This window comes from Talaromyces amestolkiae (genome assembly GCF_001896365.1).
Source record: "Talaromyces amestolkiae strain CIB chromosome Unknown scaffold3.1, whole genome shotgun sequence".
Lineage (NCBI taxonomy): Eukaryota > Fungi > Ascomycota > Eurotiomycetes > Eurotiales > Trichocomaceae > Talaromyces > Talaromyces amestolkiae.
This window is the reverse complement of record NW_024468039.1, coordinates 650,119-670,427: the sequence shown is the minus strand read 5'-3', so window position 1 is coordinate 670,427 and position 20,309 is coordinate 650,119. Positions and strand designations below refer to the sequence as shown.

The following is a 20,309-nucleotide window of genomic DNA, read 5'->3' as shown; positions in this document are numbered from 1 at the left end:
GCGTAGATGTACAAACAATATGGAAAGATTGGATGCCTGAAATGGGCTAGACTTACTTGAGTCTTCGATTTCAAGAACTGCAAGCTGTATATGACGGATTCGCCGCAAAGCTTGGTCCATATGCTGATAAGATTCAAACGAACAATTCTGATATCTCATTTGCTTTTTCTAATTTTGATAACTTATATTCGAGCAAGCCATTTCTTCAGAAGCTTTCCTCGGATTCATTTCACACTCAAATAATTTTGAGTTCATAATCTCAAATATTCAAAACATGCGAGCTCTTTTCTGTGGCCTCCCTTCATCAACAAAGTGGTGAGATCGAACTCATCCCAAATATTTTCTGCCACCTAGGTATATTGAAATGACGAAGTGAAGCTGGTCATCTCATGAAACAATTAGTGAAGTGGACTCTTTGCGAAGGTAGTTATCTAATACCTAAGAACGCCATGGACTATTTCTTATATAGGTCCCAAGTCTTCTATACACCCAAGTACATTAGTAGCCTCTTTCGACATACGTGAAAAGACTTGTCTGATATCAAGAATGCTGGCATCAAGAAAGGCGAGCCCTAGAATACTATGATACTCTGCGCGTAGTAGATACAGACAGCTTTACAATGATTTATGCAAATACGGTTGAAGCAATGCATTCAACTAATTAATCAAATATACAAAGAGAACTAAATTATCGACAATGTGGCTCTGGCGAAATAAGGCTCCTAAAAGAATAAAAACATCTAGCTTGTAAAACACATTTGTGAAAGACATCGATCGATCTCAGTCTGAAGGTAGCACCTTACCAAGGGGTAGCATAATTCCAGCCTCGTCGTCCTTTTGAAGTGAAGGGCAAGAGAGGCCAACCGCGCAGCAAGAAGCTGTGAGGGAGTTGATTGAATCCTACCCATAGGTTAGAATCAAAAAACCTACCAAGCGAGGCAGTCGGCCAAGTCTAATGTAACGACTTCTTTCGAGTTGTCTTGTGTGTGGTGGGTGAATCTTGTGAGTTTGATGATCGATTAGATGGCTTTGGTGCGGGAGAAAAGACTGCTGTAGACTGCATCAACAACAGGCTGAGCGCTGATTTGTCTGCCGCCAAAGAATCGTCCGTTGAGACCTTTGATGGCGTTCTCGCCTCCTTGGACGCGGTCGAATTTGAGATAGATGTCTCCTTGCGAGTTCGGATCTAAAGATATGTGAACAACATGACCGTATTTCTCCTCACATTCAGCGCGAACGTCGTCTTCTAACTCCTTGATCCAGGCTTCACCCTCTTCCCTATTATCGTTGTTAGCATTCTGCTCAAATCAAAAAGATAGTTTTTGGACTTACTCGTTAGGGTCAAACATATTCCGAAGCAAGACACAGCGGCTTGCCATATTGACATTAACTGGCAATGGTTTGGGCTCTGTCTTGGGTCGTAACGGCTGCAACTTTTCGTCTGCAGAAGGCTCGGGTTCATCTGTTCTCGCAAGTTTCCTCATCAATGCATCTCTGCTATAATTGTTGAAGTTCACACCGGCAACATCTGTGTCATCAAGAGCGCTTGCTCCGCCTGTTCCTTTGTCTGTGTCTCGGCCACCTGCACGATCGAAATTGCTAGGAGTACCTCCAGCTTGTGCACCACGGCCGCCGTGGCCAGAGAAAAGAGAGCCCTGAAATTGTTGGTTTTGTTCTCGTCCCTGGAAACGTTGTAGAAGATTGGCTGTCGACTCAGGAGTGAACTTATCGTTTCCAAGGCCGACGCGAATGGGTCTACCGGCAAGATCAAACCCGTTCATTTTTTCCAACGCTTCTCTTGCCTGGTTAGGATCGCGAAATCTAAACATAAGTTAGTAAATGAGAAATGAATGTGGCCATGTAGTGCTTACTGGACAAACCCATAACCACGGCTGCGACCGGTTTCGTCTTTCTGAAGTTGGACGAATTCGAGTTCGCCGAATGGTTCAAAAACATTCTGGATATCATTCTCAGTGATACTGAAATGAATGTTACCAACATACAACCTGTGAAACGGCGCCGATGCCGATTGCCCACTGCTAGCTTCGGGATTGCGGGCCAGTCGATTTTTCTCCGCCTCAGTCAATTGAGCAATAATAGGAATTCCTAGAAGTTTTTGGCCGGTGAGTTGAATGGCAAGTGGAACAGATGATTCGTCCTTGAATTCGACATAGCCGACACTGGATCAAAGTTAGCATTCGCTTTACTGTATTATGTTGGGAGATAGAAGACTAACCCTTTCGACCTGCCACTCACGCGATCCTTCACAATCTGGGCTTCTTTGACGGGTCCCACCTTTTCGAAGAACGCAATGAGTTCCTTGGTCCTCAAACGAGCAGCGAGTTGTTGAACGAATACAGTACGTTTGTCGCGTTCATCTTCGTTTAGCTCTTCTTCTGGCGTCTTACTGCGGTGGCCGTGGCTTCTGCTACGTCTTCTGTCGCGTTCCCGGCGGGCAGGTCTCTCATCATCACGGTCGTCTCGTCGAGAGCGTCCACCACTCGGACGGTAATATCTATCATCGTCGGGAGAGCGTGACCTCGTGCGAGCACGGCCTCCGCCGCGGTAGTAGTCGCCTCCGGAACGATCACCGTGGCGGTCACGGCGACGGCTGCGGCTTCTGCGTCTGCTTCTATGGCTTCCGTTAGCACTGCCATGCTCGCTTCTTAGATCATCATCCTTGTCGTCCCGGTCACGGCGGCGGTCGCGGCTCCGATCTTTGCGTCGGCGATCTTTATCTCTGGAGCGATCACGGTCATGGCGATCGTGTGAGTCAACTTTTGAGCGGGCTTCGCGATCTTTGTCCGCCGCTTCGTTGAGGGAAGCAGCTGTCGACTCGAGAAGGGCTTCAACGTCGAGACCTGACATGATGGTGATGTAAAAAAGGCTTTCTGGTGAACGTTTAGAAAACCAACAGGAGCGGGAGGTTGGGTCACTTTTCTAGGCTGTTAGAGAAGAAAGTGAGATCTGGCGTGGTGTGCGAMCCCTTCTATTTGCAATAGTCCGACAAGCCACTTCAGAGTTATTTATCTAATATTGTGAGGGCTCAATATTCCTTTATGTAGCAGTTGAGTCTGCAAAAGGTGATGATAGAAATTTGGTGAAGAACCGTGATGGACATCGACAAAACCGGCGGACTAGTAGAATCTGCAGTCACGTGAAGAGACATCTTGGCGAGGCCTTGGTGTCTCGATAGCCAATCATACTTAGTTTCTGCCTGGATGCCAGATTCCGTGATTCTTATCAATTGTACCTAGTAAATGAGTAGTTACGGCTACGAAAAGATTGGTTATGATTGATTGATTGATTTTGAGGATCATCAGATATATTGATTTGATGAGCTCCTAGGAAATTATAACAAGCAATGAACGCCACCCATGATGGATATCCAGTCATTGCTAGCAAGCAACATGACTAGAACTGTATGTACCTGGCTTTTGATCGTGCTAAGGCAAACTCTCGAACGCACGTTGATGAGCCGCCAAGTATCTTGAAACATGAAAATATACTGCATCGACGACAATGGAGAAACTGTACAAAGGCGGCCAGGAAATGATAAGTAATCGTATAAACAAGGGGCATTAGTATTATTAGCGTAAAGTAAAATCAACAGCGTACAGACACCGGAGAAGAGTTGAGGAAGGCGATGGGCCGGTAGGGTTCCTGTCTACTGGGTTTTGATGACCTTTGGAGGAGGCAACTCTAGCTCGGTGCCGAATACACGATCCCAAAACCGGCTAGTAACGCCATATCCATTCTCAAAATCGGCGAAGTGGTGTTGAAGATGGTACTGCTTCAACTGCTTGTAATAAGCAGGAAGACTGCGTTAAACTATTAGCACATCGTCCAACAATATGGCATTCATGGAGATAACTCACTTGCGATGGTGGAGGAAGTAGTGTGTCATGTCATACATGATATAACCAGCGACGCCCCCGCAGTATCCGAGAAGTCCGGCATACCAGTTAAAGTAAAGGATCGTATGCGCAACTTTCCAGAATGGGAGAGCAAGTGCCACAAACAGTGTTGGGGGCATGACTAAGCGATACTTGTCCATAGGCAAATAGTGGTGAATGCCGTGTAGCAGGAAGTGAGCAGTAATCCCAACCCGGTTGTCAGGAAGCCACTTGTCAATGTGGAACAAAAAGCGGTGCATTCCATATTCCAGCAAAGTCCACACAAAAAGGCCAAGCACAAAGTATCCGACGGAAGCAGTAGAATTGTTCAAGCCAGCGGCACCGATCATAGTACCATATGCGACGCAAGGCACCCACAAAATAGGTATAACATACCAGGGAGTCTTCGAAAGGGGTTCCAGAAAGTTTCCAAACAAGGGCGCAGACTCCCCTCCCTTATAGTGCCGTGGTCGATGGACTTGATCAAGGTAGAATTCCTTCGAGAAACCGCCAAACCAGATCTGAGGAAACAAAGGCTTAGACAAATCCAAGAATTTATGCGTCTTGTAATCGGACGCAATATCGGTCTCGATGGAAAGATCGTTCTCGTTTGCCATGCCGGTCTTCTCATAAATAGCCTGCGAGTTGCCATTGGCCTGAGAAGACTCAGACTTGGAGACTACATTGGACAGAAAACCGATATGATACTCGTCCAAGATATCGTAAGCAGAGTCGGAATGTTCGTGAGAGCTTCCATCCTTTAGTATATTCTTGATATCCTTTCCTGCCCATTCCAGTATCACTTCCTCTCCTGCTGGATGGCCCTCGAGAAAATCGGTCACATCGTAAACTTTTGAATCGATTGTCACATAGCAGGATTTGCTGGAGTTGTGGGATCGCACTTCGGCCTCCGTAAATGACGGGAGAGTCTTTCCGGGCATGATGGACTGTAAAGGACTGGATAGAGATGACTGCGATGACGAGGAATCAAAGCGTGGCGCAAAACAGCATGCAAAAAAATCCGGAACGAGAAATTAGGCGGCAAGATTGAGGCGGAAGGAACGAGGTCTTTAATCAACGATAACGGATAGCCCGGTTCGCAGAGCTCAAGGTGGCGTGACTTGGACAACCTTGTTAATTTATTGAAAACGAGCAATATGGTTGACTGGTGTGAAGGCTCAACGAAACTGGAGATGTCTCCTTGAATGCATTTTTTTCTTCCGGCAGTCATACGATTTGCATGCACGTGATGTGGCGATTGGAATTCAGGGGCCAACTTGCTTAGTCATTGACTTTCTACGGGAGATCCTAACTTAACCCTTTCTACTTGTCGGAACAAAATTACCACCTAAATAAAAAGGAGATCATCCTAATGGGGGCTTGGCTGTTTGGTAATGTTTTGTATAGGGTAATGTGATGCCCGATCACCTGAAATTTTTCCAATACTCCTTCCCAATATCAAAATAATTTCTTTTCACGATGTCAATAGTCAATATTCGCTACTGCACTCAGATACAATAATCCGAGCCATTGCGCCAAGCTTTTGAGATGAGCCAGGCTCTCGCTTCTGAACGGATGACCGCGTTTTACGCGCCACTTCTCGGCACTTGATGAATTATTCTGCCTGACAATGTATTCAAACAAATTTCTAGAGACTGGAATGCCAATTGCCACTGACTGATCTGAATCTATGATCTACGGTTGAATTTTAACTGGGGCCTCAATTCGTGCGGACATTTGGACTTTTTACTCTCGATCAAGAACGATGTCTCATTCTCCGAGCGCCCGCAATCTATCTTGCCGCCTATTCTAACGGTGCTAGACCTGCCCACTGGGCTATCTTCATCCCCACACTCGCCGATGAGCAAAATAGAAAGCTATGCATATCACATGGAATAAAGATACTGCCTTTTCCGAGTTCAAGCGAACTATGATCTCCGTCTTGAGGACCGAAAATACCAGACGCTTCATCTTGCAGATGCCACTGGCTATTTGATATATGATGCAAGTGGTGACGGAAAACTAGGACTGGACACTATCGCTCGAGACAGACTGGAGTCTCTTGCTTTGACGGTGCTACCACCTGGTCTCAGTGTCAACCCATCTATCCTTCGGTCTCAGAACAGAGTTTACATGGAGTCTATCATCAAAAGCACTAAATGAAGGTGAAACACGAAAATATCTGGATAGATTTACTGTTGCTGAAGCAGTCTCTAATGTAAGTCTTAACAGGTTTTAAACTATCAGGAATAGATAGAAAGCTACATACAGGGGCTTATTGCAGAAGGCTATTGCCCGACAGCAGCATCACAGTGATCCAGCAAGGGCCGAAATGGCTATGATTGGGAGATGTATTCTATAAGGCTTAACAGGAGGCACCCGCTCTGAGATGCTCGTGCCTCTGCTTCTTGTTTGCTCATCATCTATTCAAATATCCCTTATTCAACAGTCAAGCGTTGGAAATGTCTGGATATCTGAAATTCAAGCAGGGTTAGGGTTGTATTTTTGATAGTGCACGGACCACGTGGCGGCGGAGTGGCGACAACTTTACTTTCTGTCTCTTACTTCTCTTTTCATTCTCTTTTTAAGACAACAGAGATAACGCCCATATCATGATTAGTCTCAGAAATTAAAATCATCTGCTCTGCAGAACAGAGTTTACATGGAGTTTATCATCAAAAGCACGAAATGAAGGTGGAACACACAGAGTAGAGCCCTGCTCCCGCCGAATCCGACTGGACATGTATTCAGGAACGTCCTCACACTTGATGATTGCAAACCAACTTGGGAAAGGAAGACTTTTTGTTAGGGGTATCGACTCGTCTTTCAAACTACCGGGACTGCACTGGCAGCATGGAGTCTGACTTTCCACCCCTTCCCAGCCATTCGGCCAGGCATTCAGCGAATTCATCACAAAAGCGGGATAGTGTGTCTGCTTCGGCAAATGTGACATCTGGCTATCGTGGCTTAGAGATCGCCGAAAATGGGTCGAAGATCATTCATAAAATCTTGACTCGAGATGGCGACGCTATCCTAGAATATGTTGATACCGACTCACGCAAAGCCACCACGCACTACCGTTGGCAGGTCTCCAGCGATAGGCTGAGAGAGAATAGTCCCTTCTTCTCTGCATTATTGGACCCAAACAAGTTTTCCGAAGGCAGGCGTTTTGTCGAAAGCAAGTCTCGATCAAAGGGATCATCAGCGACTACACGTGATACTAGAGTCGCCGATGGTTTCGCGATTGAATCAACGGAGCGTTTGCCGCTAGTTGGGTTGAATTTGACCCGTTTGATGGGTAAACATCGGATAGAGAGTCTCGAGCTGTTTCTCAAAGTACTACTATCTGCCTATGATGTTGATCTCGACACTATAATGGGAACAGATATCGTTCACCAATCCGTTCCGATGATTGCTGGCTTGATAGAGATTGCTGATCTTTTCAGCTCGTCAGATGTGGTTAATGATGCTCTGAAGCACGTGAATTACCGGCCTTCTATAAAGGGTATTCAGTCATTTGAGGTGTTCGCTTCATCTTTACTGAAGCTTAGTGACGAAAGGCTTCGGCAAATTATATACATAGCAATGTTCATACAACACGATACAATATTTCGGGTAGCTTCACATGCTTTAGTGTTGGCTGGGTCCGCCAGATGGTCAGATGGCGGTATCGGAATCAACAAGTCTGGCAGACATCGTTGGTCGTATTTTGATAATGGAATAGAAGGTACGTTCTAACCTCACATATATGTTAGGGCATTCAGCTAATAGCCATGACCGAACAGAAGAGTTGTATTACCGACGACAATGTATAATGAACACAATAACGGATCTACAAGCCCATTTTTTACGCGTATACGGTGCATTGGAAGATGATGCCGAGCACAACAGGCCTCAGCCGAAGCAGAGTATGATTATAACTGCCGTTTCATCAAACGTTAGGCCCTTCCAATGCCGTTGGGGGTTCGACAATTCCAAGGCTTGCGATTCATTTCATCTCGGTGAAATGGTTCGGTTCTTCACAATGCGATCGAAAACCATATTTATAGGTTCTACATTAATTGACCCTGGCTACGACAATGGCTCAGATGAAGAGGAGGATGACGATGATCATAATGGAGGGGAAGACGAGAACCACGTGAATCTACCATTAGGGGACGAAAAAAAACACCATCAAGACGAATTCGATCGCACGGCAAGTGTAACGTCTACTGATATACTATCAATCACCTCGTCCTTGCGGCAAATTCCCGACTATCAAATCGACAACAATCACACCGGTTGCGGAATCCGGCGGCGTTTACTGCCAGTACTAGATTGTATTGATGGATTTGTCGGTCACCGGAGAGCTCTTATAGGTCTAACGGACGTGACTATGTGGAAGTCGAGCACGCGTGCTACAGAAACAAAGACCAACCTGGATTCATGGAGGTCTTCTGGTCTATCAAGAGCCGAAGAAGTCGATATACGCGGAGCAAAGATTGTGGGAATCCGGAAGAGCAAACCAAGGTCATATATCGACATCATAAGAACTTCAAAGCTCTCTGCTACTACATTAAACAACAATGGCACAACGCTGGCGCTGAGCACTACGTCACCAGGTAAAGTTATACAGCAGCAGAGAGAAGAGGCAAGATTCTTTTTCACGGCTAAGAAAAGAAATTGGGAAAGTTGATATATTCAACCTTCATTTTGCCAATTCATGTAGACTGAAATGAGTTAATTAATGACATCCACAGAGTCAAATAGACTTCAATTCTTTACTGGTTGACGACATCCGCTAAAGAAGCGAGCCAAAGCCGAAAAGGCTAAGTCAGAGCGCGATCAAAAATACGTTTTTTTCGGTCTTATTCACTGTGTAGTTTCGATGCCTATCGGCGCTGATGGCCCAATTAGATCCTTATACGTGAAGTCAGTTGCTCTCAATCCAATGAATCAAACCCTCGTCCCTGGGTCAATGGTTCAACCACAGCTGTTCGGCGTGTGATTTGCCTCCAGAGATCTAGGTATCACTTTATGTACATCCACATATCAACTTGAGCTACCTAGATCGGTGGTCATTACTTCAAGAATGTCCTTGCCTACATCAGCAGTATGATCATCTAGAAAGGCGTATATGTCGAATGCCGTCTCTCCATTAACATTGTCTGTCTATTTTCAGCCATCGATCGATCCCTCTCATCCATAGCATTCCACAAGCCCTTAACCCCTTCCTAAATAGAGCAATGCGCAGTTTAAGCTTCAGGGACTTATTAATCTTCAAGTCTAGACTGTTTCGTTGTTGTCTAGACTGGTCTAGACTCCGGATTTCGTTTCCATGGTGAAAGGGTGAGGCCAATTCCAGATAGTTTGTGTTGCATCCGCGGGCCGATCAGGTACGGTCTGGCTTCGGTTCTTAAATTGACTTCATGAACGAAGATGAACCTCATTCAGCTACAATTGCACTCTATTAAGGGATCCAAAGACTGTCTAAGCCATCAATAAGTTGTAGAGAATTATATACGTTCATTACCTAGACCATTGGTATTCATGTCATGGCTACATAGAGATATCAGAAAGTTCGATGTACATAGACCGAAGTCATTGGAGGCAAAAAAAATCATTTTAGGAGCGACCTCTATGATCTGCGAATATACATATATTGACTTGCATAATGACAGAATACAAGATTATGTAGGTTTCCGTGTAATGTGAAGAGCTGAATGATTGTACAAGAATGGATGGAAATCCTCGATCAAAATGCGGAGTTTTCCCACATATGAGCGAAGTCCATGTCAATATCTGATGCTGATGATGGGAAGAATGAACCGGTGATCTGCCCAGTATTCGGGTCGTAGGGCAGAAAGTCGTCGAAAGCGTTATTCTGTAATGAGCCCTGAGTCTCGCTTTCTGTCTGCTGTGTGTCAAGGAAGCCCAAGGGGTCCGTCTCCAGGTACGGCATGAGTGTTGGGACCTGATGATCTAGCAAAGAGTTCTCTAATACCGAGACAAAATTGTTTGATGAATCCATAAGTATCTCACTATCTGGGAGGTCACTGATGTCAAGATTCAGTGGCGGCGCTAGATTGTGCAGGTATTCGTCGCTAAGCTTCCATGCACGATGAGCAGAGTCACTCGAATGAGAAAGTTCGAACAACCATTTGACTGCCTTTTTCAAGGCTTGTGATACTTCAACTGCCCTTTCTGGAACATGTTCAGCTCGAAATGACAATTCCAAAAGGAGCACTGTGGTGGCTTGCATAATATAATGGAGCGTACACCACCATGGAGAAATTTTGTACAAGGCGCTTGCTTCCATGGTTGCAGGCAGCATGTTGATCATTTGGGTGGCAGCGTCAACACATTCAGCAGCAGTCTTACTGCAAAACTCATAGACGCCATCGCTCTGGCAATCTTTCTCAAGCTGACAGAGACAAGGCCTGCTGATCGAAATTTTGGTGCTGTAGTATGCGAAAGCCAGTCCCATTTTCTGAGTTATCGTTGATTTATCCGTGGAGAAGACCCTAAAATCAAATGCTTCAGGTACAGTAGCAAGCCATACATCAATTTCCATAGTCAGGCTCTGAATGGTAAATTCAAGGCTTGTCCAGGGTGCCTGCGTTGCTTCGCCACTGTAGAGCTTCAAGTTGGCCCGTTTGGAGATAGAAGCAAGTGTAGCAAGATAAAAAAAGTACAGCGACATAGTTATTGGTAATGTTTTCAGCCAATCGATGCCGTCGGATTCTGTTTCGGTTTTAATTACAACGGTGTTGTCAGCTGAACATTCACCATTTTGAGATGGACTGGGCAGGCTGGAAGATGATGGTTTCCAGTCCTGTATCCATGACCCCTTTCGAGTATGGTTACTCAGCATCTGAGCGGCCTCTGGCTTTTGGAAGTCGTTTTCATCAAAAGGAATTGGAATAGGGGTTGTGCAGGCGCCATCAATGATGCACGATGGTCGACCAGTTATGACGTTCAACATGTGGTCCAGAGTGTACAACGACCACCAGACACGATATCGTATCTCCTTTGATGTGTCTGAAGTTGTTGTTCCTATATTTCGAAGGTGGAGCCCAAGAGATATTGCGCCTCTGACTGCACTGCCGGAAATCTTCCATGATCTGAAGGAATTTGAGCTGTTAGTATCGAGATGAACACCTGACATACACAGGTCCTCATACCTACCGGTTGACTTGCCCGATTGCAAGGAGGTAGAAAGATGTCAGTCCTTCGATCTGTAGTTGCTGCAAGTCCGGGTGATCAAAAAAAGTATCACGTATGCTCAATATCCGCGCTCTCTTAAAATACACGCTATGATGCTCCAATTCCATCTTCCAATCTGCTCCAACGAGCCGTGCATACACAGCCGATGTAGCAAAGATCAGGTTTAATATAGCCAACCACTTGTTGCCAGGCTTGGCTCCTGGCTGACTGAAAAACATATTGTATTGTGATTGGAAAGTAGACTTTCCTATGATTGGAAACGAAGGGTGAATAGACCTGAGATATGCCCGAAGAAGTTGGGTTGCGGTTTCTTTTGGAGGCATTGCTGCTGCTTGTACTTCTTCGGTCAAGTCAAAATCCTTGTTATCTGCATAGAAATTTATTGAAGCAATGAGGCCGTCATCATTTTTTTTCGGGGGCGTTAGAGGAGGAGATGACTGGCCCGTCTCTGGAACATCACCATTGACCTTTTTGCGTAGTTTCTGCAGCCAAAACATCTCCGAGCTGTTCCCAATATATCCGGTAGCTCGAGATTTGCTGTCCTTGTTAAAGTCCTCTTCAACTCGGTCGGTACCAGCAAATGATCTGGCAGACGGCGACTGTGACCGGCGTTGAGAACCATCACCAGCAAGGATAGAGCGGCCCTTGGTAAATGTTGATCCATCATCAGATTGATCTCCAAGGATAGCTTGCTTTGGGTCCTGTTGTTGTTTGGGATTAGGTGGATAACACAATCATCGAAGCTGTCAGACATACAGAGGATATCGCATTGCTCATCAGCTGTTCGTCCGAGACTCCAAAACGTGAGCTCATTTTCCTAATTACCTCCTCATATGTTTGGACCTTGGCTGATAGAGTTGCAAGTTGTCTTTCAGGTATCCTTAGTGTTGTGTGAGTATGGAAGGACAGTTGAGGCAACACACCTCTTTGACTTCTCCCTTTTCCCATCAGTGTAGCAGCATATGATTCCTGCTTCCCTACAATTGCGGCACCCGGACTTATCCCCTGTGCATTTTGTCTTTCTCTGCCTGCATGACTCGCATGCTCGACGAACATGACGACGGTGAAATCGTCCTAAGGAGCTGAGTGAGGCTTCTGTTCCTTCAGGTAGTCGAGGAATAGCCATTTTCTTTGTTTCGGTTTCTTTCTGAGGAGAATGTCGGTCATCCTGGTCAAATTGTACGCTTAGCCATACAACACCACATCTTTCTAAGGCAGTATGGTTCCTGGGAGAACTTACTGTAGCTGAGGAAGCACTGCATAGATCGGATTCTTGATATGGAAGTGTATAGCAAGTTGGTTGCATTTGCCATCTTTGATATCCCAATCCATCCATATCATAGGTTGTAATGGTCCCAATTTGGGGTAAAACCTTATAAGGTGAGAATTGCAGATTGCCTGCGGCAATCATCGATGGACATTGACTCGATTTGGGTAGCCCCTGAACAGGAAATAAGTATTGATGGCAGTCTAGCCACTTTCAGAGACTGGTCAAAATGGATCGTGAATCCAGAGATTGAGTGTAGTGTGTTACAGGCCATTGACTCATGCTCTGAGTCTGGATCATTGAGAAACTGCTACATCGATCGTTTAAAATTGTCCAAAGGATGTTGATATTTTTTTCATCTTACTCAGTGACTTTCTTACTCAAAGGTGCGTCATAAGAGAGTAAAGGCTACCAACTATGCAGATAAGAAAAACTCCTCATACTTCTTCGACTTACCACGAGGCAACCCAGAGAAAGCACTCCTGACGGCGAACAATCGGAAATCAGGTGCGACCACAAGACTCACCTAACTGAAAACATCGTAGATTATCTAAGCAGCAATTTACCAATCCCAAATATGGACTTGAAGTCAATTGTTGGGCTAGAACGTGAATAGTTGTGGTGAGCTTTCGGAGTGGTTATCCGTTCGATACATCTGCATTTATGTGCTGTGAGAGGCAAATTTTGTGGCAAGGATAAGTACTGCGGTGTCCTATCAATTTGATTCTCATTGACATACACCATATTGCATGAGGTATGCGGGAGAAGTTGAATGAAAAGAATTGGATCTTTTAGGGCACCATATCATGCCATGTGTTGGCCAAGACTGACCGAAGCTTCCGGCTGTCAATTAGCTTTATGCAGAGTTTTGTGTTCTCTGATCTACATCAGTAAGATTTACCAAGTATTCTCTTTTACCTTGTTATTCTTGGTCGATCCATAGGGGCGATCTCCATTTGTTAAGGTGTCAATATCTTCAAGGTCATGTCAACCTCATCTATGACGCGTCTGAGACCTAAAATCTGTAGGATTCCACGATATATCTCAAAGCCTGTGGCGTTTTTATTAATTATAATTGTGGCAACAACAAACTCCCTGACTGTACGATCAGTGAAGCCAGTGTTGTCTGGTCTGATAGAGATTGATACGCGTTTGCATAATCACTGCTGCCGCGAGGCTTAGGACGCCTGTTGCTCAACCCAAGCCACTTTTGGCTCAATTGCCATTAGCTTACCCTTTAATAAATGGGTTAGCATATTAAGCTTCCAAGAACCGTCTGATTCAAGTCCTGTATTCCAAGGATGCTGCTGAGACTAGTTGGGGCATAAAGTATCAGCTCATATTGACGTCGTTTACTACTCATGATATTCTCATTAATAGTGCTATTGAGATGCAAGTAATCAGATATACCTATTTATAATAGAAAACATTTTGTATGTACGATTGCTGATCTGATGATTAATGAACAATTTCATGCACTAATCAAGGCAGCCACAACGTAGATTTGAAATTCCAAAGACTTACATTCAGAACCAACGACCAACGTATTTTTATTGTAGAAGCTTCCCGCCATCTGAGGCTTATCTAAAACCCAAGTTGCATTGCCATAGATACGTGGGTAATAGTTGGATACACATGAACAACTACAATTCTATGCCCGCTCTTATGGCGGCTTGAGGGAATAGCGGCCACCCGTTCGTCAAAATTGTACCTTTTGGGACATCATTCTTCAATTCCCAATCCAGAACATCAGTTTTGTTCTCCTCCATGGTCAACTCGGTTGAACATGGCACTCCACAGTCCGCTCCGTATATGACATGATCAACACCCACCATCTGCACAGCAGGCGAAAGTCCCGTCTTTGCAGTAGCGGCTGTATCAACATAAAGACGACCAAGTTGCTGCTCGATTTCCCTCCTTGTAAGCTTGTTCGGGTTAGGCACCCACGATTCTGTTCCGAGCAATGACAATCGACCAGATAAAACAGGAAGAGCGCCGCCACAATGGCCTAGGACAAATTTGATATTCGGATAACGACGGAAAACACCATTATAGAGCATGTCCACAACTGTTCGCGCTGTATCAAAAGCCACCTCAATTACTGGTGACGGACGGCCGTGCGATGGCTGTGATCCGGCGTTTGGATGGATATGCACAACTGCTTTGCGAGCATTGAGATCTTTCCAAACCGGATCAAGACGGGGATCCCCCAAACCAACGTCGTTGAAAATCGTACTTGTCGCGAAGCCATCAGCAGGTATGTCGAGAGCCGTCAACCGCTCAATCTCTTTTAGACACAGGTCCGGGTCGTCAGTCGGGAGTGCTCCCAGAAGCCCAAAACGGTCCGGATTTTCTTTCACAAGCCTCGCTGCGTAGTTATTGGCTGCTATAAGCTTTTCAGGGTTGTTTTGTGGGATGTATGAGAGCATCTGCATCTGGATATTTGCACGGTTGTTGTAGTCGAGAATTGACTGGACATTCCACGTTACTGGACGGTCAATCATGAAGCAAACATCTCGAAAGGCCTTAGCGAGTGCCTCTGCTTCACTGGGTGATTGAGGAAGATAGAAATGTGCGTGGATGTCGAGCCAGCCTTTAGATGACATTGTGGATGTATCTGAAGGTCTCCAAGATGTACAAGCAATCCCAATTTCTAATATGTGAGTGTCAACTCTAAAATCATTCGGATTGCTTTTTTGTCAAGGATCATATATCGATTGATTCATTATACAAGGCATATCTAACAGTGGCGTTCATATCGACGCAATATCCGCGTTCCCCCAAATTACTGAAATAGGAAACCGGAGTTAAGCAGTCTAAACTCCGGATGATCTAGCCCATCTCCGTGCTTCATCGAATCGAATGTGCCAATGTGATCACTGAGTGTTGGCCACTAAATGATCTCTCAGAATTGGCCCATTGCTCATACAGAAATGACACGAAATGCGGGTTTAACTCATGGCTTTATCGACCAACCACCGATAGTGGATCAAATAGTTATGGATTTAGGTGTTTAATGTCCATTTTTCATCTAGACACATCGTAGGTGAGGCTACTACTATCAGTATTGCGATACCTAGGAAACTATGTGCGATGAAAACAATAATCAACATTGAAATTAACCGTTGAGAGATACATACTGCTTGCAATGCTTGTAGATCGTCTAGAAATCAGTTCTCGTGTAGAACGTGACGTGCTGGTCTACTGGAGACGATACTACGCATTCATGTAGTTGATCATGTAAGAATCTTCTCAGCTAATAAATACATTATATGTATGGAAAGCGCAAAAGAAGATTTTGGACCACTATCATGATCGTCTTGGACATGTATGTAGATAGGGAGTCCTACCCTAATATAACCAACCCTAAGATTAGCTGAACGGGAACGGAGTTTTATCTCACAGCCCGACCCCGAGTCCTCTTTCAATCTGACATACTTTGATCAAACCTCAAATTGAGGAGCATTAGGCAACGCGATTAATCAATTCTGCTCTTTATACTCGCTACAGGTACCGCTTCTGATACGGACGTAAGTAATGGACAAATGATTGCTCCGTGACTCTCATCACAATGAATCCACATATGCCTACAATTGCTTTCCCCAATGGCAATCATGTAAGGCAAACATCAGAAAAGTTTCCTCGCGCTTGTGCCAGTTGTGTTCGCGCTAAAACGAAATGTTCTTTTGTCGTGGCTGCAGGAACTAAGTGTGAAAGGTACTTTTTAGTTTCTATCGACTCCCATTGACAGTAAATTGGCATTCATGTTAACGACTGGGCAGATGTCGACGCATGAAAAAGGACTGTAAACCACCAGCTCCAGTAAGGAAGCGCAGAGTTGTTACCAAACAACCCACAAGTAAAGTTGAGAGACTGGAGAAGAAGATAGATGGGCTCTTCGATTTCCTGAAATCAACGACTGCCGAAAATGGCCCGCTCTCATCCAGCGCTGATACGGCGTCTTTTGATTCTGTCATCGGTGCAACTCCATTGGACTCCACCAGCCATTCCGAAAGACTTCTTAGCCCTCATCCCAGGTTTGATCTTTCTCATGATTCTTTTAGCTTACCGAATTCAACAAGGGTGGCATCAATGCCGGTGAATCTCTTCTATATTGACTCTACCTTGGAACCTAGTCTGGAAAACGCAGAGATATACCTGATCAATTTCCGGACCAATTTCATCAATAATTTCCCATTCTTAGTGATACCCCTTTCTGTGACAGCCTATCGACTGCGACAAGAAAGGCCAATACTCTGGCTTTGTATAATGTCCGTTGCTTCTAAGAATACAAACGAACAAATCATACTCTCTAAAAGGGTAAAGGAAGTGTTTGGCGTGGAGGCATATGTTCGAGGGACTAGAAACTTGGACTTTCTGTTGGGAGTATTGGTTTTTGCCACATGGTAAGAAACTATAAATCTTTCTCACTTTTCAGGGCTGATCGTTAAAAATCAAAGGGACCGACGCCTAGGTTTCGATAGGTCGATTTTGACCAGCGTCGTCCAGCTTGCAATAGCTATTCTGTGTGACCTAGAATTGGATCGGTCCCATTCGACGGATATTGGTTTCACCCTCATGAGGTCCGTCAAAGGGGAAACTGTCTCTCCTTCCCAGGCTGCAAAAGTCCCGACTATGGAGGAGCGACGAGCGTCACTTGGCTGTTTCCTCCTTAGCACTTTGTAAGCTATCAATGGTAAAAGGTTTAGTGAGCCTAAATGTACTGATTCCGTGTTGTTCAGATCTCCTCCGCTGCGAAAGGGTCAAAGTCTGCGGTGGACGTCACATTTCAATGATTGTCTCCGAGTCCTACAGGAAGAGAAAGCATGCGAAAACGATCTAATACTGGCTCAGATGGTGAAATTTCGGTTGATATCAGAAAAGGTCATAGATTTTACTTTTCGAGATTTGACTCGACAGGGCCATTATACCACTATCCCTGCTTCGTTCTACGTCAAGTCATTGGAGGCGGAACTCCGTGAATGTATAGCATCTATTCCCAGCGGGTTACTGGATAATAGTGAGTCAAAATTCTCTATTACATAAGATACGTGCGTGTTATAGCTCCTTACTGACAACACTACATGTATAGAGGTCCTGCTGCTAGAACGCTACTACACCGAATTCCGCATCTACGAAATTGGCCTCTCTCAATCCTCAGACATATTTACCGAACAACCAAACCTACGTCTTGACTGCTTGTTTGCTTGTCTCCAGGCCACAAAGTCTCACGGAGCAACTCTTATGAATGTCGACCCGAATCAGTTCCCTGGTCTATCAGCCTTGGTGACTGGTCAAATGACCAATTGCTTTGCGTGCCTGTGCCGGCTTTCGATGTGCGAGCAATCAGGCTGGGATCGCGATTTTGTCAATTCGACTGTTGATGTTTCCTTCTTTTTACAGGAGCTGGAGAAGAAGTATGCACAAGTCAGAGAGGCTGTTGGTATTGATACGGATAATTCTGGTGGTAGTGATTACTTTACGATCAAGGCGTCGAAGCTGAGGTCTATGAAGGCGTCGTGGGATGCGCTTACTCTTACGGCGATACCGCTGCAGGAACTTGAGTCGTTCTCTATTGACTTTTGGGACGCGTGCAATTGGTGACTACCTAAAAGTACAAAATCCTGCGGTCTCAATTTCAAATATACTTTGTATTATTAAGTGCGCATCCCCAACATCAATTTTGCATCTATGGAGCTTGAAGACATGAACAAGAACAAGAACCAGCCATACACCGCGCAAATCGGCTCATTCATCAACCCAAGTAGACACATCTTACTCAATCGTAAATCCGTCAGAGACACTCTTTACATCTTTCGCGAAATTGACTTCCTGGCCCTCCTCGAGAAGCGAAACACTAGAAACGTCTACTTCGACGAAAGGGACTGTCTTGGAGAAGTGCACGCTCATGGGAAAGAATTCATTCTCGTCCACGTCGAGGTCAACGACTTCATATTCAAAGCTGCCCGAAGCATTGCTTGTGTCGATGGAGCCGATGTTCCATTCTAGACTGTCGCCAGCAACTTCGTAGACGGCATCGAAGCTGGACACGGATGGTTCCGTGGCACCATATGGCATTGTCACCGAGACGTCCCGCAAGTTATCGGTACCGGTTAGCTCATATTCGACAGTGACGGTGGTCGAGTCGGAGCCTTTATTAACCCAGACAGTGAATGTGATGGGAAGAACGTCCGCGTGCTCTGAGCCGTTGCTGGCGACGCGCCATCGGAGAACACCGATAGCATTATTGGCCGGGAAGCGTTTCGTTGTGTCCTTCAACTGAATAATATTTGAGTTAGTGAACAATGCCTTGTCCACATTGGGATGGGTGCGAAATTGAGCGCCATGGCTAGTGTTGGTGAGTAGGTCGAGTTTGAGTTTGGTGAGAGCCGGATCAGAAATACGAAGTTGTAGATCACCCTTGACCTCGAATGATTTTAATGCACCCTCTCGGGTCAATTTCGCCGAAATGGTCTCTGAGACGGTGATTTGTACGCCTGCCCGCTCAGACGACAAAGATGCACGCGATTCCGGCACGACTGGTGTGGCTGCTTGTGGAGAAACGAGAGGGGCTGTTTCCTCAACTTCGGGACCAAGATCCTCGCGGACCTTTTCATAGATATCGGTAGTCTTGGATTTCTTTCCAAGCTGCATACCCTTGCCGCGGGTGGGCATTGGCCTGATAGCAGTTAGCATTTATGAGTCAACTCGAGCAGTTAAATCAAGCGGGAAGTATCCGTACTTGGCAAATGTTTTCTTCTTCTCAGCTTCATAGGTATCAATGGTCTCTGTAACAGCCGGTCGGGTAGGTGGAGTATAAATGGGGTATGAGGGAGGTCGAGATGGTATACCGCGATTGGTACGAGCAGCTTCCTTTCGCTGTAGCTCCAATTGTTTTGCCTTCCGCTTCCTCTCTTCGCTAGCCTCGAGTTCTTTATTCTGCATATTCTTAGTACTTCCATACGACACAGACAGGATAAATAGCATACCCTCTCAATGATTTCTTGAATTCTCTCTTCGTGACTCTCCATCTCTAGGAAGGTCTTGATCTGAGTGAGAGAGAGGTTCTCCCTATATCCGAGAGTGACCAACTCGTCGAAGGCGCTCAACAATTCAAATGCATTTCGTGTGATTTCCCGCTCATCCAGACTCTTACAGATGCTAGTGACTACTTGAGCGAACAAGTGCAGACTGTCGATGTCTTGTAAAATGTTCGATTGACGGTTGGTGATAAGTACGATGTATAGCTCGTCCAGGGGCTGGTAGACGAAGCGCACATTGTCCTGCTCGACAGTGGTATGCTGTGTACCCGAGTCTGCGAGTTTCGGGAAGGATGCGAGCAGGGCTTCGATACGCGTTCGGGCGATTTCTCTGAATTGACGTGAAAGTACTGCCTTTCCCCCGCGGGTGCATATCGAGGCTGCGAGAACAACCTGTGTGCGGCGGAGTGTTAGGAGCTGCTGCGACATTAAAACACGTCTGGATACTGACCATGATTGCTGTGACTCAATGCGAGTAGGCTGTAAAAATCAAGTGACCACCGCGCACAAAGAACAGCTTAATTGAAGAAGATGGACGTTGACAAGAGGCCAGATGAGCTGTAGGTACGGAATAGTTGTATGTGGTATGCTTGTCCGCCATCATCCCGCTTTGTTGTTCTCTACGGTACGCTCACCGCCTTGGGAATATTGTTCTGTGATTGCTCTGTCGCTGCCACTAAACATTTACTAGGCATTTCGCTTACTGCGGGTCATCCTTGCCTTTTCTAACCCGACCCCGACGCCTCTCAACTCCTTTACTTTCTTGTATCACTTACCACCTTCTTTCCATCTCATGACGAATTCATCTTGTATTGTGGCCGAAGAGAGAGTCCTATCCACCGTGCAAGTTGCAGTTATTTGGTTTTCTTTAGCGGCTAGGGACTTGTCGTCCCCTTCAGGC

At 45.5% G+C, this 20,309-nt stretch overlaps 7 protein-coding genes across 7 annotated transcripts; 2 read left to right on the top strand and 5 right to left on the bottom strand.

Moving 5' to 3' along the window:
• Positions 1-1,018: 1,018 nt before the first annotated feature.
• On the bottom strand, positions 1,019-2,867 carry BHQ10_002271 (uncharacterized protein; the record flags this gene model as incomplete). The annotated part of the gene is made up of 4 exons (XM_040874399.1): positions 1,019-1,277; positions 1,332-1,820; positions 1,871-2,179; positions 2,236-2,867. The coding sequence occupies 4 exons, from the start codon at positions 2,865-2,867 to the stop codon at positions 1,019-1,021; spliced, it is 1,689 nt and encodes a 562-aa protein (XP_040730776.1).
• A 799-nt stretch (positions 2,868-3,666) lies between these two features.
• BHQ10_002270 (uncharacterized protein) lies at positions 3,667-4,836 on the bottom strand (the record flags this gene model as incomplete). Its single annotated transcript, XM_040874398.1, has 2 exons — positions 3,667-3,820; positions 3,878-4,836. The coding sequence occupies 2 exons, from the start codon at positions 4,834-4,836 to the stop codon at positions 3,667-3,669; spliced, it is 1,113 nt and encodes a 370-aa protein (XP_040730775.1).
• Positions 4,837-6,748: 1,912 nt separating this feature from the next.
• Positions 6,749-7,633, top strand: BHQ10_002269 (uncharacterized protein; the record flags this gene model as incomplete). Its single annotated transcript, XM_040874396.1, has 1 exon — positions 6,749-7,633. One exon carries the CDS (start codon positions 6,749-6,751, stop codon positions 7,631-7,633), a length of 885 nt encoding a protein of 294 aa, XP_040730774.1.
• Positions 7,634-9,629: 1,996 nt separating this feature from the next.
• Positions 9,630-12,157, bottom strand: BHQ10_002268 (uncharacterized protein; the record flags this gene model as incomplete). The annotated part of the gene is made up of 4 exons (XM_040874395.1): positions 9,630-10,998; positions 11,063-11,802; positions 11,858-11,949; positions 12,025-12,157. The coding sequence occupies 4 exons, from the start codon at positions 12,155-12,157 to the stop codon at positions 9,630-9,632; spliced, it is 2,334 nt and encodes a 777-aa protein (XP_040730773.1).
• A 1,854-nt stretch (positions 12,158-14,011) lies between these two features.
• On the bottom strand, positions 14,012-14,974 carry BHQ10_002267 (uncharacterized protein; the record flags this gene model as incomplete). The annotated part of the gene is made up of 1 exon (XM_040874394.1): positions 14,012-14,974. One exon carries the CDS (start codon positions 14,972-14,974, stop codon positions 14,012-14,014), a length of 963 nt encoding a protein of 320 aa, XP_040730772.1.
• A 1,663-nt stretch (positions 14,975-16,637) lies between these two features.
• Positions 16,638-17,972, top strand: BHQ10_002266 (uncharacterized protein; the record flags this gene model as incomplete). The annotated part of the gene is made up of 4 exons (XM_040874393.1): positions 16,638-16,774; positions 16,829-17,050; positions 17,111-17,388; positions 17,461-17,972. The coding sequence occupies 4 exons, from the start codon at positions 16,638-16,640 to the stop codon at positions 17,970-17,972; spliced, it is 1,149 nt and encodes a 382-aa protein (XP_040730771.1).
• A 171-nt stretch (positions 17,973-18,143) lies between these two features.
• Positions 18,144-19,862, bottom strand: BHQ10_002265 (uncharacterized protein; the record flags this gene model as incomplete). The annotated part of the gene is made up of 4 exons (XM_040874392.1): positions 18,144-19,047; positions 19,111-19,307; positions 19,358-19,801; positions 19,860-19,862. 4 exons carry the CDS (start codon positions 19,860-19,862, stop codon positions 18,144-18,146), a joined length of 1,548 nt encoding a protein of 515 aa, XP_040730770.1.
• Between the last annotated feature and the right edge of the window lie 447 nt (positions 19,863-20,309).